Source organism: Vigna umbellata, chromosome 4, assembly GCF_029865625.1.
Source record: "Vigna umbellata cultivar VRB3 chromosome 4, Vumbellata_1.0, whole genome shotgun sequence".
Classification (NCBI taxonomy): domain Eukaryota; kingdom Viridiplantae; phylum Streptophyta; class Magnoliopsida; order Fabales; family Fabaceae; genus Vigna; species Vigna umbellata.
Window position 1 is genome coordinate 24,174,849 of NC_142168.1, and position 24,397 is coordinate 24,199,245.

General features: G+C 31.4%; 2 protein-coding genes across 2 annotated transcripts; both read left to right on the forward strand.

Moving 5' to 3' along the window:
- Positions 1-1,371: 1,371 nt before the first annotated feature.
- Positions 1,372-6,016, forward strand: LOC148199649 (uncharacterized). The gene is made up of 2 exons (XM_088114079.1): positions 1,372-1,798; positions 4,205-6,016. Exons 1-2 carry the CDS (start codon positions 1,682-1,684, stop codon positions 5,612-5,614), a joined length of 1,527 nt encoding a protein of 508 aa, XP_087970205.1. The 5' UTR covers positions 1,372-1,681; the 3' UTR covers positions 5,615-6,016.
- A 17,447-nt stretch (positions 6,017-23,463) lies between these two features.
- LOC148199650 (uncharacterized) lies at positions 23,464-24,120 on the forward strand. Its single transcript, XM_088112741.1, has one exon. It carries the CDS (start codon positions 23,464-23,466, stop codon positions 24,118-24,120), a length of 657 nt encoding a protein of 218 aa, XP_087968867.1.
- Positions 24,121-24,397: the final 277 nt, after the last annotated feature.

Consider the following 24,397-nt stretch of genomic DNA (forward strand, 5'->3'; position numbering starts at 1 on the left):
CCTATAGTTTAGTTTGTTCATGAAAATGATATCTAGCCATGTGTGTTTACATCCTTGGAAAAAAAGCAGAAAAAAGTGAAAAATTGACTACTTATGCAACTATAAAAAGAGAAGAAAAATAATAATCATGTTTTCTAAAACCGTCAATAGCTTCTATTCCAATATCACTAAATTTAATGATAAAAATGGTATATTTCACTCTAACTTTCAAAACCTCCCTAAAAGAACCTTGATTTTTGTATATACATAATCAGATACAGTTTTTTTTTTATCATTAAACTTTAATAAATAAAAGTGATATTTGTCTCACATGGAACATTCTCATTAGTTTCAGAATAGTAAAAAGTTTTCATGCATTATGTAAACCATGAAATAAAGATACTAAAAGGACAAAAATATTTTAAAAAATTATATAGCTAAAAAGACAAGACTCATAAATAAGTATTTATTGAAATAGATTAATTAAATTAAAAAAAAATTGGAAAAGTATTTAATTATTGAAATAAATTTTCACATTCAAACATCACAGGATATTTTAATTACATTCAATTTTTCCACTATCTTTTCTATTTTAGAAATTTAATACTTTCATACATTATAGTAACATTTGAAAGCATTACCTTACTGCTATAAAGAGTAAAAAAAAAGAAATATTAAATGCAATCAGAATAATCTCATAAAGTATTAGTATATTTCGCTCCAAATTTATTGAATATTTTAATAAGTGTTAGAAAAATAATTTTTAAATAAAAATGATTTCGCAAGTCAAATATGACTATTAAAATTATTATAAAGTAACACGTGTTTTATTACAAATAATAAAGTAAATAATGAATAAATTTTTAAACTAACATAAAATTACCTTTTTACATAATCAATTTCCTAACATAAATTCAATCATACAAGCATTTATCTTAAATTACATTTACTAATGTTATAAAGTGATCCTCAACTTCTACTAGCTCAGAAAAAATTACATGGACTTTTAAGAAACTTGGTGACAAGTTCCAAAATAATTTATGTTTTTCATATTACAATTAATTTTTAAAAAGTCGTCTTCATTAAAATCATTAATGAATAAGTAAAGAAATCTAATATGTTTATTGGAAATAGATTATCGTAATAAAAGTGTATTAAAAAGATATATATTGGTATAAAGTTTAAAGTGTAGATAATATAGAAGGAAGGTAAAATAATTATTATTAATATAATAAATAGAGTGGGGCCAACATGGTTTTAGGTGACGTGGCAATAGTTTGGCGCAAAAATGGAGGTAACTGGAGGATATAGACTGCAGGGGAAGTGATCGAAGACACAAACTTAGAGAGAGAATCAACAATAATAATGTTTCTCTATTCTTCTACATAACATAACTATCAACCATATAATATAATAATATAATATATAATAATAATAATTTAATAATTCTCTCTTCATTGTCAATTCCATTTCCATCTTCACTTCACTTCTGTTCTCTGTTCCGTTGAGTGATCAATCATTCACGCACTTTCCATTCTCTCTCTCTCACACACACTTTTCTATTTCATTATCTGAGCTTTTTTTTTATTATTCCTTTTCTTCGTTTTTCAATTCTCCGTTTCCCAAATCCATGATTGCATCTGCCCGCGAGCTGCTTACGCCGCCCACGATTCCCGATCTCCGGTGACCGGAAAGAGATTCTATGTTCAGCTCCAGTCCCGCCATGGGAAGCCGCAACAACACCACCCTGGAGACGGTCAGCGCTGCTGCCACAGCCATCGTCACCGCCGAATCCAGAGTCCAGCCGACCACCGCGCCGGTGAGTTTCTCTCTTCTCTCCTCTCTCTCTGTCTCTCTCTGTAAATGTTTGTTTTGCTTGTAGTATGTACGTGCGCCTGTTTCTTCGCTTTTTTTTTTCTTTTCTCTTTTCGATTTTCGAAATTGGAGGCCTTGTTGTGTACCGAGAAAACAACGTGCCAAGGAGGGGGGAAATGGGATCTTGTGTTCTGTGTTTTCTTTTTCGTGTTTTGTGTCTAATGTTTCTCTGTTTTCTGTATTTTATTTTATTTTTTATTTATTTTCATGGTGAAGGTCTGGTCTAGTCTTGTTTGACTGGATGGTGCTGGCGTCGAAAGGTTTGAAAATTTGAATCACTTTTTCTTTTTCTCTTTTCGTTTCGTTTTCAACATCTGAAACTGTTTCGTCTGTGGCTTTAAAAGGTGTAAAAAGAAGAGAACTTTGGAGTGTGAATCCTGGGGTGTATCCCTCTTTTTTTTTTTCTTAGTTTCTGAATTTTGTATTGAATAGTTAATCTGAAACAGAGTCAGCCTTGAATTTTCATTTTTTGATTTTATAAATTGTCGTGTTTTCTGCCTTCCTTGTGTGCTTTGATTCATATACCTATCTTTCAGAGGTTTCGTTTTTTTATTGTTGGTACATGGTATTTGTGTTAATGTAAACTCTTGAGCTTTTTATTTTGTGAATTTGTGTTGTATAATTAAGCAGAGACAGGGATTTGCAAGTGAAGAACCACGTGCAACCTTGAATTTCCATATTTGTAAATTTTGTTGTCTACTGTGTGAGCTTTGATTGGTATACCTAGTAGCTATCGGAGGTTTCATTTTATTTTTAGTACAAAGTATTCGTGTTAATTTTGCGCTCGAGCTTTTTAATCTGCTGTTTGACGTTATTCAATTCAAGTTATAATGTTCACTTTGTGCTCGGTTAATTGAGAAACAATCTTTTGGTGGAAAATTTTGAGTCAACAACTTGACAAGATGATTCCATAAACTTTCTTTCTCCTCAATTGTGAACATTTAGATTAAACTGAGAGCGTTGTTTTCTGAGTTGACTTGGTATGTAGTTCTATTTCTATGTGAACTAAAACTAGTGTTGTATAATCACGGGGAACTGACTTTAGTTATCTACACATGTGTCTGCTATCCGACAAATTGCTAATTTTTCATGTTGTAGACTTTTGATAGTGCTTTTAATGAGCACTGTAAGTTTTATTATGGCTAGGTACTTTTGGCTGGTCTCTCAAACTTACGTTTTAAAACCATATCAATTCAAATGAAGAGAACTTGGTTAAAAGTCTGAAATTGGCAGCGCCAGGAAACAAAGTTGTTCTACTAAGCAGTGATCTATCAATGCAATCACATTGGTTGACATGTAAGGATTTGGAATGGCGACACAGAAAACATGACTTTATTTCTCTAATAGAAGGAAAACTTCGCCAATGTGATTGCATTGATAGATCAATTATTGCCACTGCACACAAAAATCATAGGGTATTTATGGCCACCACTATCTATTTTCAAACTTATCCTATTTACAAATGGTGTTCAATAAGTAAATTACGTTGTTGCTACTCTGCAAGACAAGTTTGTTTATTGGTGCCTTCAATTTCAGACTTTGGCAAATACTTCCAGGCTTATTAATATAATGTTTTTGAAACATTAAACCTGGAGAGCTTAAAAGCACAATCAAAGGTTTGCAACATGAAAAGTGGCAGTTTGTGGCATTGTTGTTTTCATGGTGAAATCATTGAAGTCAGTCTCCCATGACTATATAATCACCAGTTTTAATTCACATTTGAATTAGAATCACATATCAGAGCACAATGCTTTCAATTGAAAAAAATTTCATTATTGGCATGTAAAGAAAGTTTATGGAATCATCACCATGTCAAGTTTACTCAATTTTCTCCCATGAAATTATTTCTTGATTAAACATGCACCATGAAGAGGACATTATAACTTGAATTGCAGCAAGCCACATTGCAGAGTGATGAATCTATGCCTTAGTATTACCCTGTATCGATATGCAAATCATATCTACGCATTAGAAGGCTGTGAATGAATTTTGAAGTAATTTCGAATGTGTTTGTATGTTGATTAGGTCTCAGAAAATTAAACGTGCTTACTATGGAAATTAAAATTGTAACGGATATTCCAAATCTGTGTAATATAAATTTTTTGACCAAAGCTCTCTCTGTCCTGCAATATTGAACCATGTGTAACTTAAACTTGTGAATTGGATAATGTGTAACAAAATTGCCAACATAATAATAGTTATAGATCATATTTGAATTTAGAAATCCAGCATTATTTTGGTATATCCTAAAAGTTTTCTTTCTCTGCAAATGCTTTGATATTGTTGGTGACTGAGTATGTTTTGATTCTGTCCAACTTTGAATGAATAATGTATTCTTCACTAACTGCAGAAAAAACGTTGGGGAGGCTGCTGGAGCCAATATTGGTGCTTTGGATCTTGTAAAAGCAGTAAAAGCAGCAAGCGAATAGGCCATGCTGTCCTTGTTCCTGAACCTGTTGCACCAACAGGTCCAGCTGCTGCTGCTGCTGCTACTGCACCACCAAATCCTTCAACTGCCATTGTAATGCCCTTCATTGCCCCTCCATCTTCTCCTGCATCTTTAATCCAATCTGATCCCCCATCTGCTATTCAATCACCGCCTGGATTACTTTCACTCTCTTCTCTTGCGGCCAATGCTTACTCTTCTGGTGGTCCAGCATCCATGTTCACCATTGGTCCATATGCCTATGAGACTCAACTAGTTTCTCCGCCCGTATTTTCCAACTTCACAACTGAACCATCCACTGCTCCTTTTACTCCCCCACCCGAATCTGTGCATCAAACAACACCTTCATCCCCGGACGTTCCATTTGCTCAATTGTTGGCATCTTCTCTGGACAGGGCTCGGAAAAATAGTGGGAATCAAAAGTTTGCATTATACAATTATGATTTTCAGCCTTACCAACAATATCCTGGAAGCCCAGGTGGCCAACTCATATCACCTGGCTCAGCATTTTCAACTTCTGGCACTTCTACCCCATTTCCTGATAGACCCCCTACTCTTGAGTTCCGCAAAGGGGAAACACCAAAGATCTTGGGTGTTGAACACTTCTCCACCCAAAGATGGAGTTCCAGACTAGGATCTGGATCATTAACACCAGATGGTGCCGGGCAAGGTTCAAGACTTGGCTCAGGATCCGTGACTCCTGATGGTGTTGGGCTGGCTTCACGGTTAGGTTCTGGGTGTGTGACACCTGATGGTCTGGGGCAGGAATCCAGGTTAGGTTCTGGCTGCTTGACACCTGATGGTGCCGGGCCAACCAATCAAAACATCTCTGTGGAAAACCAGATTTCTAAGGAAGCAACTCTTGCTAACTCGGACAGTGGACATCCAAGTAATGCAACATTGGTTGATCACAGAGTTTCATTTGAATTAACTGGGGAAGACGTTGCTCGGTGTCTTGCTAATAAAACTGGGGTATTGCTTCGAAATATGTCAGGGTCCTCTCAAGGTATACTGGCCAAAGACCCTGTTGACAGAGAAAGGGTGCAAAGAGACACCGATACTAGCTGTAATGTGTGTACAGAGAAAACAGATGACAAGCCATACAATCCTGTTGGAGAAGGAGAGCAATGTTTCCATAAGCAGAATTCTGTAAATTCTTCTAAAGAATTCAATTTTGACAGCAGTAAAGGAGTTGTTTCTGGTACTGGTGGCAGTGGCTCTGAGTGGTGGACTAACAGGAGGGTTGCCGGGAGGGAAGGTAGATCAGCCAACAGCTGGGCTTTCTTCCCAATGTTACAGTCAGAAATGAACTGAGGTTTAGTTTATTACAACATGACTTAACCTGTATGGTATAAAGCAAAAAAGATTTTCCATTTCTCTGCAGAACCTCTAGTATACTGAATGTATATTTGAAGAAATTGTCTTGAATTCAGTTCATCATATGCCTTTAGAAGAAATTGCAGTAAAAGAATGATTGAGCAAGACTCATATGAAACAAAGTTGTTATATTCCTTTAGGACCCAAGGTAGAATGCAAGGGAAGCATAGTGGTAGTAGGTAGGGTACCGATAATGGGTTATATTTATATAATTATGTGAAACATTGCTTCTTGCATTTCATCGTTTCAAATATACAGAAATAGCCAAGTACATGTATTCCGTGTTGTGGATTATTGTATTATTTCCTATGCAATAATGAAAAAAAATATATTATGTTATCCTTTTCATAATTATCATTATTCTTTTTTAACGAGAAGGGGGGCAATTGGATTTATAGAAAACCTGCATATTTTGATGGGGTCATCCGTTTACATGCCTCTGCAATTGTCTCAAAGGTGGGGTACTTTTCCAATACATGTGGTGCTCATAGGTGGGTTCCCTATACAGCTCTGTTTCTACATGTTTACCTGTATTTGTGCCTTTTAATTAATGCAAAGCAGCAATGGGGGAGCTACACACCTAGCAAAAACACAACTTGGTACCCGTCTGCCACAAACTCAGGCATGGTCCCCTTCCATGAATGTGCAGTTCAAAGGCTGCAATCAAGTCCTTCTGGCTCATCATTTGCTGGTTGGTTCACTTTGATTCGTCATTTCAACTTTTCAATCCAAAATTATAAAAATGGGAAATATTTTAGAAAGTGATTTTAATATCAGATGGCAGGGGTGTATGTTTGTCATGCGGGGACCCTTATAGGGTGCATTGCACTGTGTTGTGTTGTTTGTCTTAGTTGTTTCTTCTTGTCTTGCCAACTCCACAGATGAGTTCCCCATTGGACAAATGTTTCGCTTTCGGATCCAACCCTTCAATCATATGTAGGGATCAAACTTTTTTCTCTTGACCTTCTCTAAAAAGGAAAAAGCTTGCAGTTCACAACCATTGCTTAACCTCTAGTGCTAGTTAAAAACTTGCAGGATCATATGCACTATACTCAACTCACAAACTCTGTTGCCATCCTATTTTTAACCTTACCTACGTTACAGTGCCGTTTGATATCTTGCAAAATCTGTACCTTTCTGAAATATTCTTACATTCACTTCTATCTGCAAGTTTTTCTGAATTTGTAATGCAATTTATAAATTGTTACTTTTTGTTCTCTATCTGTGGTTCTGCTATAAACTTTTCAATCGTCCAAAGACGAAGCCATTAGGCCTTGCTGGCTTTCTTCACATCACAGTTATTTCTAAGGGATCTTTTTTATCCCTTTTCTTCTACAGCCTCCATAAATATTAAAATCTTTATTTTACCTTTCGGTTTAAAGCGTTATTTCTTGAACTGTGCAATTTGAAAATATCTGAGATGCTGTACAATCTGAAACTTATAACATATAACAGTAATTTAAAAGTTAATTTTAATTTTTAGATTTTGTAATTCAAATTACAATTTTAACTTTTAGAACGTGAAATTTAAAAATCTTTTGAATTACACCATTCGAAAAATATTTTTTTATGAAAAAAACGATTTCTAAATAGTATGATCCTGAATTGTTCTTATGGAAATTTTTTTCTAGATTGTAAGATTTGGTAGATTTCACAATCCAGTAACTTTTTTTACTAAGAATCTTGGGATGATTCTTTCATGAGTACACAACATCACATTTGAACAAGTAAGGGGTATTTTTGTCTTTTAATACCCCATGGAGGTGCAGAAGTAAACCATGGGGGTGCAAAACGAAAATAGGATTGTTAATTGGGCCAGTCCGTTTAGAACAAGTAAAGTAACAGGATATGTTAGGGTATATGAAATTAGTAAAATAATTAAAATTTATACAATTTTTTCACACCCTGCTGTTTTTTTAACATTCTAAAAACTAGTTTTTGAAATATATAAAATAATTTAATGAGACTTAGGGTCTATTAGCATCTAAAATTTGAGAAAATGACATTCACGTAAGAAAAATTGTAATGAAACATTACCAACAATTGTAATGAAATTCATGTAAGATTATAACTTTGTTTGAGAAATTTACGTAAAGAAGATATTTTTAAAAAATTACGAAATTGATGGATTTTAAAATATAGTGATAAGTAAGTCGTTTATATAAAACACGTAATTGAAAAGAAAATATAGTTTTAAAACACTTTACTACATTTCATAATTAAATTTTTTTTTAGTTATGTAAAATTAACTAGTTTCGATTTTTGTAATTCTTATTAATTTTTCATTTTTATAAAATTTAAAATCACGGTTATTTATTTGCGTTAATTTTATTTCAGTCTCAATACTTTTATAAATTGTATCCCTCTAAAATTTCGAATCAATATTTTTATTCTCTAATATTTATTTTAAGATACAGAACAAACATTTATTTTCAAAGTTTTAATAACTTTTTTAAGTGTCATTACAATGAAAAAATAGAATCAGTTCATTAGGTTAGGAGGACCAATTTTTGGTAATAATTTTATATGTGTAAAATTTTATACAAACTTTTAAAATGATTTAAATTTTATTAATGGCTTTTAAAATATTAATAAAAAGTCACATTTAAATTTATAAGTTTATTATTTTCATAAAATAACCACTTCATCAATTTCAAATGCAATAAAAAATTTCGCCAATTTATGATAAATAATACTATTTTATGCATATATTAATAAAATATCATATGTTATATTCTAAAAATGTATAAATAATAATAAAATTTACTAATTACTAAATAAAAGTAGTCAATGATACATTCGAAATTTTTTTTACATTTTTCAGATTCTATTGTAATAATAATTACGCGTCGAAAACGAATTTTAAGCAGTTTTTGAAACAACTCATTATTTAATTGGTTTTACAAGATTTATATAGTGTACTTCGATCTATTAGTTGAGGTAAGAAACATGTTAAAATCTCACAATTTCTAAAAATAAAAAATGCAAAAGAAATTTACAAAGAATATTTAATTTTCAAGTAATTTATAACTAATAAAGAATTGTTAACAGAAGTTTATAAATATAATGATTTATATCATTAAAATAGTAATAATGAAGGATGGAAAATATTATTGAATATCCATGGATAATAATATAACATTTTGAATAGATATTGTATTATATGAAATATACCAATAAGAGTTAATGGTCATTTATGGACAGTTAACAGGTATATTAGCAAGTATTATTGGGTTTAATTGCTCAAAAATATATTGCATTAATGGTTAATCAATGTGTTTGGTTACCACAAGCCCTATAAATACGTCGTAGTGTTTTATGTAGGTTAACAACTAATCAGAGTGGATTGTGTTCTCGAAGAGGATTGGACGATCGAAAGAGAGCAACGAAGGACGACCGACCCTCGAACAAATTCAAGCGAAACAGCAGGTATTATTGGGTTTGATTCCTGCATAGGAAGGTTCAATCCCTTACCGCTTGGTCAGTTGGACCACCAAAGTTCAACCTTATCAGGTTCTAATAGAGCTGTCAAAACGGGTAACCCGGCTCGACCCGGTCCGGCCCACCACGGGTTGGTCATTTAGTGAGCCAACCTAACCCGGCTCACTTATTAGTGAGTCGAAAAATTCGAACTCAGCCGACCAACTCGGGTTGGTGGGTTAAACGAGCTGGCTCACTCGCTCATTTAATTATAAGGTTTTTTAAAATAAAAAAATTACAATTTTTTTAATTCAAATATAAATAAATTTCACACTAAAATGATGTTAAACTTCAAAGACAATTCAAAATAAATAAATAAAAGTATCATACAATCCAAGCGTATTAAAAAAACATGTACAGAAGGCGAACAAATAAGTTTTTAATATTGATAATTTTTGTATCACTTGTCCATTTATAATATTAGAGTCTTGAATAGATAAAGTTATAATATTTTTCTCTCTTGAAACATCTTCTTTATCACCATCTACAATACAATAAAAAAATGCTAACTAATAATATTAAAATAAAAAATAATATTAAATTAGGTAGGTTGGTGAGCCAACCCGGCCCACCACGGGTTCAACCCGGTGAGCCGGGTTCTAAGTGCGCCGGGTTGAAAACTAACCTGCATAAAAAAATTACATTTTTTTCAAACCCGACCCGACTCAAACCCGTGGTGAGTCGGGTTGGCTCGCGGGTTACAACCCATTTTGACAGCACTAGGTTCTAATGACTTCTCAATATAAAAATGAAATATTAAATATTTTACTTAACGCATATTTTTGTGAGTGCACAGGAAGGTTCAATCCCTTACCGCTTGGTCAGTTGGACCACCGAAGTTCAACTCTAATAACTTCTCATTATAAAAATAAAATATTGAATATTTTATTTGATGCATATTTTTGTGAGTAAAAATATCCTGCATAGGAATGTTCAATCCCTTACCGCTTGGGCAGTTGGACCACCAATATTCAACTTTGTCAGTTCTAATGACTTCTCATGATAAAAATAAAATATTGAATATGTTATTTAAGGCATATTTTTGTGAGTAAAAATATCATGCACAGGAAGGTTCAATCTGTTACCGCTTGGTCAGTTGGACCACGGAAGTTCAACCTTGTAAGGTTCTAATGACTTCTCATTATGAAAATAAAATATTGAATATTTTATTTAACGCATATTTTTGTGAGTAAAAATATCCTGCATAGGAAGGTTCAATCCCTTATCGTTTAGGCAGTTGGACCCTTAACGTTCAACCTTGTCAAGTTTGTGAGTGGAAATGTCTTACACAGGAAAAAGTTCAAAAAAGAACACCTAGCGTCTACTAGTCAACCCAGGAAAAAGTTCAAAAAATAACAACTAGCTTCTACTACTCAACCTAGGAAAAAATTCAAAAAAGAACTCCTAGCGTCTACTGCTCAACATAGGAAAAATTTCAAAAAAGAACTCCTAACGTCTACTGCTCAACCTAGGGAAAAGTTCAAAAAAGAACTCCTAGCGTCTACTACTCAACCTAGGAAAAAGTTCAAAAAAGAACTCCTAGCGTCTACTGCTCAACCTAGGAAAAAGTTCAAAAAAGAACTCCTAGCGTCTACTGCTCAACCTAGGAAAAAGTTCAAAACAGAACTCCTAGCTCCTACTACTCAACCTAGGAAAAAGTTCTGAAGAGAACTCCTAACGCCTACTGCTCAACCTAGGAAACCTTGTCAGGTTCTAATAGTTCTTCTTTATAAAAAGAAATTATAAAATATTGAAGCATTTACTTTATTTTGTTTAACATATATTTTTGTGAGTGAAATTTCTTGCACAGGAAAAAGTTCCAAAGAGAACTCCTAGCGTCTACTACTCAACACAGGAAAAAGTTCCAAAGAGAACTCCCAACGTCCTCTGTTCAACATAGGAAAAAGTTCTAGAAAAAGAACTCCTATCAGTCACCGCTCGGCCTAGAGAAAAAGTTCCAAAAAGAAATCCTAGCATCTACTGATCAACGTAGGAAAAAGTTCCAAAGAGAACTCCTAGAGTCCATCGCTCGGTGTAGAGAGAAATGAAGACTTAAAACGCATCGAAAATAGACTCCCTAAATACAATGTGAGCGACCTCTCTTAAACTCATAATAATCCCTCCGCACCTCTTTCAATAAAGAGCTTGCTTGGGCTAGGGGGACTTATGTATTATATGAAATATACCAATCGGAGTTAATGGTCATTTATGGGCAGTTATAAGATATATTAGCAGGTATTATTGGGTTTGATTGCCTAAAAATATATCGCGTTAATGATTAATCAATGTGTTTGGTTACCACAAGCCTTATAAATACACGATTGATGTGCAGGTAAAATAACTTTGATCTATCCTAATAAAATAAAGACCTCTTTGAAAAAAATATCTGAATTGAGCGTCAGAGTGTCTTATGTAGGTCAGCAACCCATAGGAGTGGATTGCGTTCTTAGAGAGGATTGGACGATCGAAAGAGAGCAGAGCAAGGAAGGACGACTGACCCTCGGACAAATTCAACCGAAACAGCAGGTGTTATCAGTTTGATTGCCTAAAAATATACTACTTTAATGGTTAATAAATGTGTTTGGTTACCACAAGCCCTATAAATACACAATTGGTGTGCAAGTAAAATAATTTTGATCTATCATAATAAAATAAAGACCTCTTTGAAAAAGATATCCGACTTGAGCGTCAGAGTGTCTTATGCAGGTCAACAACCCATCGGAGTGTATTGCGTTCTCAGAGAGGATTGAACGATCAAAAGAGAGTAAGGAAGGAGGATCGACCCTCAGACAAATTCAACCGAAACATATATAAATTTAGTGAAGAACATAAAATTTGTAAGTAAAATTAGAATAATTATTTTTGGCATCTTAGGAAGCTTGACTTGTTCCAATTATATTTGCTTTCTCTTTGTGAATGACTTAAAGTGTTGAAGCTCTTTTTCTTCTTTCCGACGATGACATACCGTTATCAGCTTACCTGTTCACATGGCACTTCCTACAACCCTAAATTTCGAATTCAAGACATGTTGTTGTAACTTCCCACTCTAAGCTTCAATAACCTTAGTTATTAAAGTGGTGGTTCTAACTAATGATATTAAAAGCATAGAAATAATCCATATACTATGATATAAAATATTTATTGAAAAATATAGTTAGTAAACTTGTAGTTATTTACATCACATTCTTGATAGAAACAGAGATATTCAGTAAATGGTTATTGTATTTCAAAATAATAATTGGTTTAGCTAGAAGTTGGTATTTCAATAATATCTAATCTTAGCCAAAAGTGATTGTATTTTAAATAATATTTCATTTCATTCAAGAATAAATGAAGTTCAAAAAATAATTACATATATTTTGCGTTATAGTTTACATAATAAAACTTGATTATTGTTAATAAAAAAATAGTTTAAATTTATAAATGAACTAATATAAAAAAATGTAAATATTTCTTCTCAAACTTTTTAAATGAAATATTATAAAATTACAACTATCCAAAGAAAAAGGAGTTTTCTAAAATAAAGTTTGAAAAAATATTTTGAGAATGTGTAACATTGTCAAACTTTCATCTAACTAACTTTATCTAACGTTGATTTATACGTAAACCTCTAGAGTCCATCTAACAAGTTAGAATTTCGTCTAGCGGTTTTCATAAGATGATTTTACAAAAATTAAAAAAAGTTTTAAGCACATAATTGGTTCTCTCTTATTGTATATTTTATTTGTTTTTACAATTATTTTTAATTTTATCAGATTAAATTACTCCTTTAATAAGAACCAGAATTAAAATAACTTATTTTATATTATATAAACTTAAAAACAAAAATCTAAGTTTAACTATAAGAATTTTATTTTTAATTACAATTTAATTTTTAATTTTTCCCGAAGTAACATTGCAATTAATGACATTAAATTAAAACCATGAATTAAAACATAATTTCAACACCATTTTATGGAAGTGGTGTTTTAACACAAATGAAAATCGAAACGTAAACTGTATTGGTAAACGCATTTTTTTTCCTTTAAAAGACAATTTCTTTAAATATAAAGTAAAATAAAAAATTATAAAAATTGGGTTTAAATACACGATTTTCTTTTCCCGATAACACAATATATGAATCATCAAGTGGAACTTCATAATTTTTATTTAAGTATTCATTTTCATAATTTATTTTAAAATCCATTCATTTAAAGAATTTTTTTGAATTATCTGGGTTATGTAAAAATACCTCTTTTTAATTTTTTGAGGATGTTGATTAATTGGAGTAGTAGTTTACCAAACAAAGAAATAAATCAAACATTTTTATTGAAATTTGTTCATATTAGACAAATGTTGAATGGTGTAGGAAGCTCAAAAGTGTACGCAATTTGAAATTTATACTAACAACGTTTACTCTAACATCAATTTTTATAGAATATTTCTCCGCAACAAAATGGTCAAATGCATGCATTACACACTTTCATACATATGTTGCAGTACGAACGTGCAAACCTAAAATTGGATCAATTTTCCACTTCAATTTTCTTTATATAAGTAAAAAACATTAATGACCATGGAAATTTCAAGTCTTAGATATTGTACAATCTACATACTTTTGGATTTTCCTGAGAGTATTGAAGGACACATGGTGAAAATCCTATTTTATCATTTAATTCTTATAAAAAGTTAAATTAGATATTTAATTTTTATTTGGTTCAATTTAATTATTTATTTTTTTATAAATATCCAATTAAGTCCTTATGTTATATTGATGTTAGATTTTTGTTAGAATTTATATATTAAATCACTACATCTAAACACTAAAATTAATTTGAATATATAGATTTTTTATGTGGAGTTATTTGTTGTATAAATCCTAAAGAAAATCTAATCACTAGTAAAAAGAAGAGATTTTTAATTTGCACATTACGCTTCGTTTTAGAAAAAAATCAAAGCGTATCAAAACGCGGTGATAATTTCGTAATTTTTACGAAACTATATGTCTCGGTTCAATTGGAACCCATAATTAAGGAGTATACCGCCTTGGTTCTTTGACCAACCGAGGCAAGAAAACCCTGCTTTTCCTCTACAAATCAGCCTTTTCACTTGTTAGCTTTTTTAAAATAGGCCTACTGCCTCAGTTCTGTGCATAACCGAGGTAGTATGTCCTGCCAACAGCTAACAACCTCTGTATCTAAATGTTTCAAATCAATTTTGTCAATCTCTACTGTCTCGGTTCCATTTGAATAGATGTCATAAGGCCTTTGTGCCTCGGTTTAACCGCGAACCATTGCCTATAGTTAGAAATATCTTTAAAATTTGCCATTTATAATTTCTTTAAATTTTTTCTGAAAGGTTTACACATCAGTTTAAATCAATTTTGTCAACCTCTACTGCCTCGGTTCCATTTGAATAGATGTCATAAGGCCTTTATGCCTTAGTTTAATCGCGAACCATTGCCTATAGTTAAAAATATCTTTAAATTTTGTCATTTATAATTTTTTTAAATTTTTTCTAAAAGGTTTACACATCAGTTGTCTTTAGAACCGAGGCAGTAGAGTCTTATTGCTTCGATTATCTACTTAACCGAGGTACTAACTTCTTTGATTTTTAAATTTCAGACCTTTCATTCTTCCCTTGCACAACCTTCTCACCACCACCATCCTCAACTCGCACCAAACAAGCTCAACCTCAGACTCACAATCTTCAACTCGCACCGTCGTGGCTGCCTCCACAATTGGTTGTCGTTGCCTCCACCGCCGGTCATCGTCGCTGCCTCCACCATTGGTCGTCATTGCTACCTCTACCACTGGTCACCATCATAAAACTTTTTAACCTATTGTTCCATGTTACTACCTCTACTTCTCTCGTGCGGACTAAGTTTTTCGTTGTCGCCATTGGTCGTACGTCATCGCCATCAACTGCTTGTCACCGTCTTCGGCTGTTCGTTGCTGCCTTCGACCGTTCATCCCCGCCTTCGGCTGTTCGTTGTCGCATTCGGCCATTCGTTATTGCCTTCGGTCGTTCGTCGTCGCCTTTAGTCGTTCGTCGTCACCTTCGGTCGTTCGTCGCCGCCTTTGCTTGTTTCTTCGCCGCCTCCATTATCCTAGATAGAAAAGTAAAAATCATTTTGAAAGGCAACAGTCCCCATTTTCTGAAAAAATAAAAAATAGAAAAAAAAGGCATCTACCGCCTCGGTTCAAAACTAACCGAGGGAAAAGACCCCTACATACTGCCTTGGTTCAAAACCGAGGCAAGTCTGTATATACCTCGGCTTAGGAACCGCTACGTATAGACGAAAATAACCGGTGTCGTTTCCCTTTACTGCACTAGCGAATATCAAGATAACATAAATTACCTAACTGTATCATTTAGAAAAACTAAATTGAACTAAATAAAAATTAGAGATCTAATTAAATTTTGTATAAAAATGAGAAGGCCAAAATAAGGTTTTAGCCTTATGAAAATGCTTGTTGAAATTTTTTATTAGAAAAGAAATGCGATTTTATGTAAAAGAAAAATTAACACTTCACTACAAAATATCATTAAATAACAACCAATTTTAGAGGTAAAAAATAATTAGTCACTATAGTGACTAATTTATATATTAATTTATAAGCTAAAAGTTATTGATATCGTATAAGGATTATTCATAGTGCCATATTTGTGGGGCTGAACGCTAACCACCCTTGCACAGGTAGTGCTGAGTAGTGGAAAAGTGGTGTTGAGCGCCAATTCAATAAAGAACTACTGTTTTTGCATTTTATTCAATGGCATTGAGCAATGTTGAGATGACGTTGAGCGATGACGTTGAGCGATGACGTCACTGACATATAAAAAATGAGTATTTATTCACGCTTCTCGCAAGGGTTTTAGAGCATTCTTCATTTTCACGACTTTTCTCCACCTTAGGTGCTTAGGATAGGCCTTGGGAGGTTGTTTGTGGTGTTGAAAAACTCTTCTCCTCCTGGGTTTCCTCTTTTACCCATGGTGATTTTCCCCCTTTTGCAGTTTGTATAGGAAGATGAGTTGCAAATTGAAGGTAGAAATGTGAATCAAAGGTGCGATGGAAGCTTGGAACTGCTAGGTGCTTTGGGAAAAGAGCCTTCATCTTCTTTATGGTTTGAATTTCTTTTTTATCTCTTCAATTTGTAAGCCTCAAGTTCTCTACCCTAGAGACCTAAACTTTTTGTTGAGGTTATATGTAATAAATTGAATCTTGTGTATTTATTGATGTTAATACATATGCTTTTCAATTTCTATATTAGTATTTGATTTGTATGCTTAATAATTATTGTGGATTGATCACACATGACTTGATTTGTTGTTTTTGATGTGTTGAAAAATGTCTTTTGAACTTAGAACTGAAATTAAATATGTAATGGAGCTTGTATCTAGGGATAAAATATGAATCATTTGTAATCTTAAGACTTTTAAACTTAATGCGTGATTTTTGGTTGATGATCCAACATATTGGACTTTGATGAGTTATCGTAGACTTAAAGTCATTAGGGATAGAATTTGAGAAATCTTGCGACTTGATTTTGACTTGGTTATTTGGAGGACCGACGTCTACGGGGTGACGTTAAAGACCATTTTTGCATTAGTGATATACAATTTTCATGAGAGCAAATTTCTATTATCATACTAATACGAGAACATTACTATAACTTACATTTTTTAAATCTATTTATTTTTGTAATTGTTTAAAAAGTTATTTCTCCAAGGTAAAAAAGAAGAAAAAAAGAGCCCAGTCAGCAGAAACAAAGTTTTCACTTGAATTGAAAATGAAAAATGAATAATTTACATTGAACACAAATCCAGTTCTCATTTGAATTGAGGAATATAAGGTATGGATGACTTCAAGTACACGCATGATTCTCTATATGGTATTCATAAACTTTCATGTATTTGTGATGATAAAAATTCATTAGTCTCCCCTTTTAATTCTCCTTTTAATTAACAATTATAATGGCCATGTCTTCATAAGTCTTACTTGGTCGCATAACTTTTTAATTTATACTTGGATATGTCAGATAGTTCAAAAATAGTTATCACTAAGCATTGCATTTTCCTTTATAAACCTTTGATAAGCTACACAAGCAATGCAATATATTAATTAAAACCTACTTTAAATAAATGAATTGTCTTCTTTTTAACGCGTAATTGTAGACACCTTCTTAGCATGCAATAATTTCATCTTAAAATCTATTTAAGTAGTAATTAATATGGTGTGACGGCATGCCAATTCAAGTATTATCACTCTGTTTTTAATTATAAAGTTAGTATTACTTTATATATGTCCAGAAGGTCTACTAGTAATAACTAACCAGTTTAATAATTATAAAAGAAATTATATAAACTCAATTAAATAGAAAAATGTTAATTTTAATTCGATTAAATATTTTGTTAAACTTAATTTAATCTAGACTCAATTAAGTTTTAACTTTTGATAAATTAGAGTATTTTTAATTGAGTCACTATTAAAATTTTTTAGGTCTATTAAGTATTCAAAAATTTTATACTATTCATTTGAGTCCTTCCGTTTAATTTTTCTTTAAGCGAGTAATGTGATTATTATCTTGTTATATAATTTTTTTTCCCGGATTACAATGTTAAGAAATATGATATTTTTGTAGTCTGTATAAAAATGATAATGTAAAATAATAAATGACCTTTATTGAAAATAGGATGACGAACATGTTGATCATTGTTAGAGGTATTTTTTCTTGAAATGTTTTTCGATTTTCAAAAATCCATAGTTTAAGATATATTTTTTTTATTAGTATTTTAATCTATTTTCTATATTTTACACTTTTATATTAGATACTCATAGTACTTCTAAAATTTTATAAATTTTTATGATGCATTTTTGTATTGTATATTGGTTTTTCATGATTTTAATGGAGAAAAACATTAACAAAAAAAAATAAACCTACAATTTGATGTTTTTTTTCTTGCAACAGATATCAATTAATGTTTATTATAGATGCAACATACATTAATTGATGTCTATTTAAAGATAATAGATGTTAATTTAACGTTTGTCGTTATGACGTTGGACTTTTAAAATACATCAAAAGTTTAAATTAACATAACGATTTCTGTGTGTTAGTAGGACTTGACTCTTTATAGTGATATTTTTAAAGGTAATAAAGTGAATTATATTGGTAGTTTTTATGCTTTCTATTTTTTGGACTTGCAAAATTCTCTTTATGTAAAACTCATGATAGTTATTTATGCTATGGAGTATGTTTGGAAGGAAATGTTCTCACATTGAAAACAATAATATAGTTTCCTGGATGTTTAGAAAAAAATGAAAGAAATGTCTATTTCTTTGTAGGGAAATGGAGTTTAAAGTTTAAGATATTTTTAGATATTGTATTGATAAGTTAATTAATTTTGGTTTGGCAAATAAAGAAAATTTTAAATAATATTTTTGTTTTACTTTGCAGTATTAGTTTGGATTGTTTGTTTAATAATAAATATCAACTTTTATATTGGATAATGGTTTAAAAGTGTCATTATTTGATCATGGGTTTGGTTTGGCTATAATTGTTTATTTCTTTATTTCTTCATTTTTAATTTTATTCTTTATTTGATGACGAAGGTCGAAAAACATAATAGTGTCTAATGTTTAAGATGAGGTTTTCAATTAAAAATAATAATAGTTCAATTCATTTGTAAACTATAAATGACAAAAATTGAATAGGGTGTGAACACGATCGCCACATTATAGTATCAAATTTGTTCTTCCTTCAACACTTTTTAGTCACTGCTATTGACTTATATAATAAGATTATATAATTATTTGAATCACTGAGTTCTGAACATTGGTCAAATATTTTCATTTTGAAAGAAAAGGAAGTTTGTGAATCTAAGACCTATTTCATGTTTGGATACATAGGTCATCCTGAACAATTATTATCAGAATCAACAACCCATATTTTTCTAAATTTTTAATATCAATAATTAAATAATATAAATGTAACATTTATCGGGAGACTTGTAATAAAAGAATAGGTGTAAATTTTAAAAAAAATATTACAAAAATGTTTTAGAGGATGTATTTTGTTGTGGATATATAAGTTGATTGTTCAGCAATTGTTTTAAAAAAATCATGGAATTTACCACTCTTATATAAAAATATATTAATATATATAGAAGGTTTTTTATTATTCCAACTTCCAAGAACTCTCAAGCTACGTGTGGTGAATGGTTGCCGAATGCTAAAAACTTGACAACTATCATTTTTATTATTAGAAATTCTCAATGACTATATATTATCAATATTCTGTACCTTTTATTTTCGACCGTGGCTTGCAATTTGGCACCTACATTTTGGAAGAATTTCAGGACTGTTCTATTATGATATATTACACTTTTTAAAAATTGTGTTTCTAGAAATAAGTATCCAAAGAACATGTTAGTTTATTTAGCAATATTCTTTAAAATAATCATAACAAAAAGCATAATGGGGTTGAGAATAAAATCTTTGTTAACATGGGCCTTTACATAATTTTCTTAAGAATAAAAATATTTTTTATTTTGTTATAATTTTCTATCTAAAGGAAACTGTTTCAACTTCAAATATATGTTGCATTAGATTATAATATCTAAATGTTGTTGGATGATTTCGTCACAATTTACGATGAGATGATGTATTAAAGGAAGAACTTGTTTATAAATAAATACCTTTAACTTCATATCCTTAATCGAGGTTAAAAGTAAAAGTAACCTTAGCCCTTTCAGCATTACACTTGACTTCAAAATTAGTTATATGATTTTTATAACTAAGTGGGAATATTCCTGTAAAGAGAAAATTTTCATAATTATGTTTCTTATTTTCAAAACTATTTTAGATATATCAAAGATATTGTGAAAAATATAATTATCAACAAAAATGATATTATGAACAAAAATAATATTAAAAATCCACATAATAAAAGTTTAAACTAAAACATACGAACAATTCCTCGTTTAAGATTTGAACTTTTTTTTTATTTCCAATTTTCTTTGACGATGCTGATTAATTGTAGTAGTAGTTTAGTTTACCAAACAGAAAAAGAAATAAATAAAATAGGAATAACTAAAATTCCATAAAATTAGACAAAGACTCGTTCGTAATTGAATTGACTAGGGATCGATTTGATTGGATAATGAGGAAGCTGAAAATGTACGCAGTTGAAATGTATACTATACAACGTTTACTTTAGCATCACTTTCTAAACAGGTTTTGCTCTCACCAAAATGTGAACTTGTATATGGTCAAATTTGGATGCATCTATTTTTCATTTTCAGACATGCAGAAGAACAACGTACAACCTAAAATTAATGTTCTTTGCAACAATTTTCCTCTTTAGCTTTCTTTAGTAAAACGTGCATCAATGACCATCGAATAATTTTAAGTTTTAGCTTTCAGGGGAGATTACATAATTAAGTTAAAGTAATTTAGGGTTTTTCTGTTGTGTACAGACGGCTACATAGGAAAATATTAGTTGAATTTTCTTACTACAAAAACAAAATACTTATTATGTACAATGTACACTTTTTTTAATGCTAAACTATTCTACAATTAGTTTACATCAACACATTAGAAAATACGAGTTTTTTTTATAGTCACTAAGATATTGTTAGGTTAGGGTCGACTAAATATAAGAAATAGGTTTTTCGATAGTTTCAATGCGAAGATATTATATAAATTTGATTTTAACCCAATTCAACATAAGGAATTGTATGATTTTTAAACAAGAACTTTACAAAAACAATATAAAACAATATATTTATGATTTTTTTATATATATAATATTTAAGTTTGTTATTTCTATTCGATGTAAGATTAGATTTATTCTTGAATTATTTTTAATAATATTTTTTTAAGAGTGAGTTCTTTTTATATGAATATATTTCGAAGTGTATATGACTTTTACTTATGTTAATATTGTTGTAATTGTGATATTGTTTTGTTACTTATATCAATATTATTATTGTGATTGCGATATTGTTTTATTACTTATATCAATATTATTATTGTGATTGTGATATTTTTTTCTATGTTATTATTCTTGTTATAATTGTCAATCATCAAAACGAATTTTGACTCTATTATTATGGATGAATTTATTTTTTCTAAAAGTTTAATAAAAATAAATTATATAGATATCACATTAGTCTAATATATATAAGGAATTGATGAATTATATAGTTTTTAATCCATTAAAACAGTAAATTTATGAGTTTTATTATTTCTATTTATTGTGAAGCTTAAATTTATACTTGAATAATTGCAAACAATAATATCGATCCTGCATCCACCGAAATTGCAACGCTAAAAACATAGATATTAATAGAAATAACATCGACATTAAACTGCGATACAATTACAAAATTTTAGTCATTTAATATTAATTTAATTTAGTTTCCGTTTAACGCATCTAATTCTTCTAAAATATTTATTTTTTAAGGATTGCATTGAAATCAATGCAAGACAACATTATAAAATAAGTATATTAGTATTTAATGTAACTTTTCTACAACGGAAATGAATATTTATTAAATACATGTGTTTCAATTATGTTCGCTAATAAAATTTATGATAAAATATTGTAAAATTTAGGTATATATTTAGTTCTACACAATCTTAGGGCTCATTGCTCAACTTCAAGAACTCATAATTATATTACATTGTTTATTACATTTTTTTTAGAAATTTTCAATTTTAATGTGACAATATTTTTCATTTGCAGATACAAAGTCCAAATTTAGTGTAAAATTAATAGTTCAAAATCAATCTCACAAGTTCTTAAAACAACCATTTTTAAACCTTCTACCAAAATTTAAGCTAACCAAATAAAATATATCAACTCAAATAAAATTTCACCTATGATAATTGAACTTATCAGTACTAAGATTAAAAAAAATTTTAACATATATTTCAACTATAAAAAAATATCGTTCTATTTACATAATCCCTAATTCGTAACAGATTTGTCATTTCAACAATGTTTTAAAATATTTTTCCTTCCTTGAAATTTACTTACAGTTCAAACAACATCCAAAATGTAACAATAACAGATGAGGAGGAGAATCATAGGAGGGAATTTAAGGACAGAATGCAAGGACAAAAGAGTCAAGAAGCTAAAGAAAATGTTGAGGCCAGCAAACACAACCAAGGACACGTGGCACCACCTCATGAAGATGTTGTTGAAGGAAAAGGGAAACATGTGAGACAATCAAATGCACGTTTTAAAGAGTATCTTTGGGAATATAATTAGTTATATAGCAGAGGGTGGGGTAGGAGAGAGGTAGGCAATGATTGAATAGTCTTCTCTCTTTCTCTGGATGTATTCTTTTTGTTGTTGACTATTGGCAAAGGTAACACGTTGTACCTTGTGCTATTTTCAATTAAAAGGCAAGCACCGACCCTTAGCCGGTGGTTTTCCTGGTGCATTCGGTCTTAGTGCTTATTTTATGTGCTTATCCTGTTGCATATATTATTATATATTACATTAGTGCTTTCATTACCTCCACCATGACTACAAGTACGTCTTCACCTGAGCTTGCCCAAATCCTAGAAATCCTTGAGAAATGCGATCGTGACCATGCCCGTGACATGACAGAGCTGAGAAATGAAATTGAAGATTTCAAAGAAAATCTTCAAGGTGGGGGTAGAACTCAAGAGCTTTTACACATCCCTTACAAGTGCGAAACGTGAAGCTGGATTTCCCTAAATTCGACGGCTCGAAGGTCCTTAAATGGATTTTTCGTGTAGAGCAATTATTCGAGTATTATAATACCCGGATGAACAACGCATTGTGATTCAGTGGTCCACTTTGAGAAGAATGTAGTGTCGTGGTACCAAATGATGTAGAGAACCAGTCCAATCATTTCTTGGAACACTCTGGTTAGGTCACTCAAACTGAAATTTGGTCCTTCTCCATTTGATTCACCTAGATCAACACTTTTTAAACTCATACAAACAAGCTTAGTAAATGATTATTATGTAGAATTTACTAGCCTTGCTAATCGTATTTATGGTGTCAGAGCAGAAGCTCTCTTGGACTGTTTTGTAAGTGGTCTTAAACCTGACATTAAGCGTGAGGTTATTTCATAAGCACTTAGCTCTATATTAAAAGCCATCTCCTTAGCTCGCTTATTTGAAGAAAAACATACTGTCAAAAACTGATATCCGTTTGGGAGTTACAATAGACAAACTCATACAAATATCTCAAATCAATCATACACTAATCCTGTGCAACAACCCATTTTGGCCACACCAAACACTACCAAATGTTGCACCATTTAGAAACAGTACTAGTAAGAAAATGTCTACTACTGAAATGCAATATCGAAGAGAAAGAGGCTTATGCTTCACCTACGATGAAAAATTCTTTGCCACGCATCGTTGTCTAAATAGACAGTACTTGCTTATGCAGCTTGATGAGGAGGAAGATGAGAAGCAGGAACAAGGACTTGAGGAGGATATGGTTAACCTGGAAGTAGAATTGACACACCATTTACCCTTTAATTCATTAAAAGGATCAGCTAGTGCGAGTACAATGAGTTTCACTGGAAGGATTGCAGGAAAGGAGGTTCAGATACTACTTGACAGTGGCAACAATGATAATTTCTTGCAACCTAAACTGGCCAAGTTTCTTAAGTTATCGGTGGAACCTGCTTCAGGTCTTCAAGTGTTAGTTGGTAATGGAAACACCTTATCGACGAAGGGCAAGATTTCCGAGTTGCAAGTACAAGTGCAGGGTCAGATTCTCACCCTACCTGTGTATTTACTATCAGTTTTTGGTGCTGATTTGGTTTTAGGGGCAGCCTGGCTCGCTACCTTGGGGCCACACATTGTTGATTATAGCTCATTGACCATTAAATTTTATAAAGATAAAAAGCTGGTGACATTAGTTGGTGAAATACAGAAACCTATTGGGTTAACACAATTCAATCAGTTGAAGCGCTTGAGCCACACTTAGAGTATTGCTGAGATATTTACTCTACAACTATGCTCCACTTTTACTGTCCAAGACGAGTGGCCAAACTATCTTCAGGATATGGATCCGGAGATAACACTCTTACTATATACTTATAGAGAATTATTTGCTAAACCTGTTGGATTGCCACCTCCAAGATCTCAGGATCATAAAATTCCCTTAATCCATGGTAGTGATGTAGTGAAATCAGACCATATAAATACCCACAGTCAGAAACATCAAATAGAGACCATGGTGAAAGAGCTGCTTGATGAAGGGA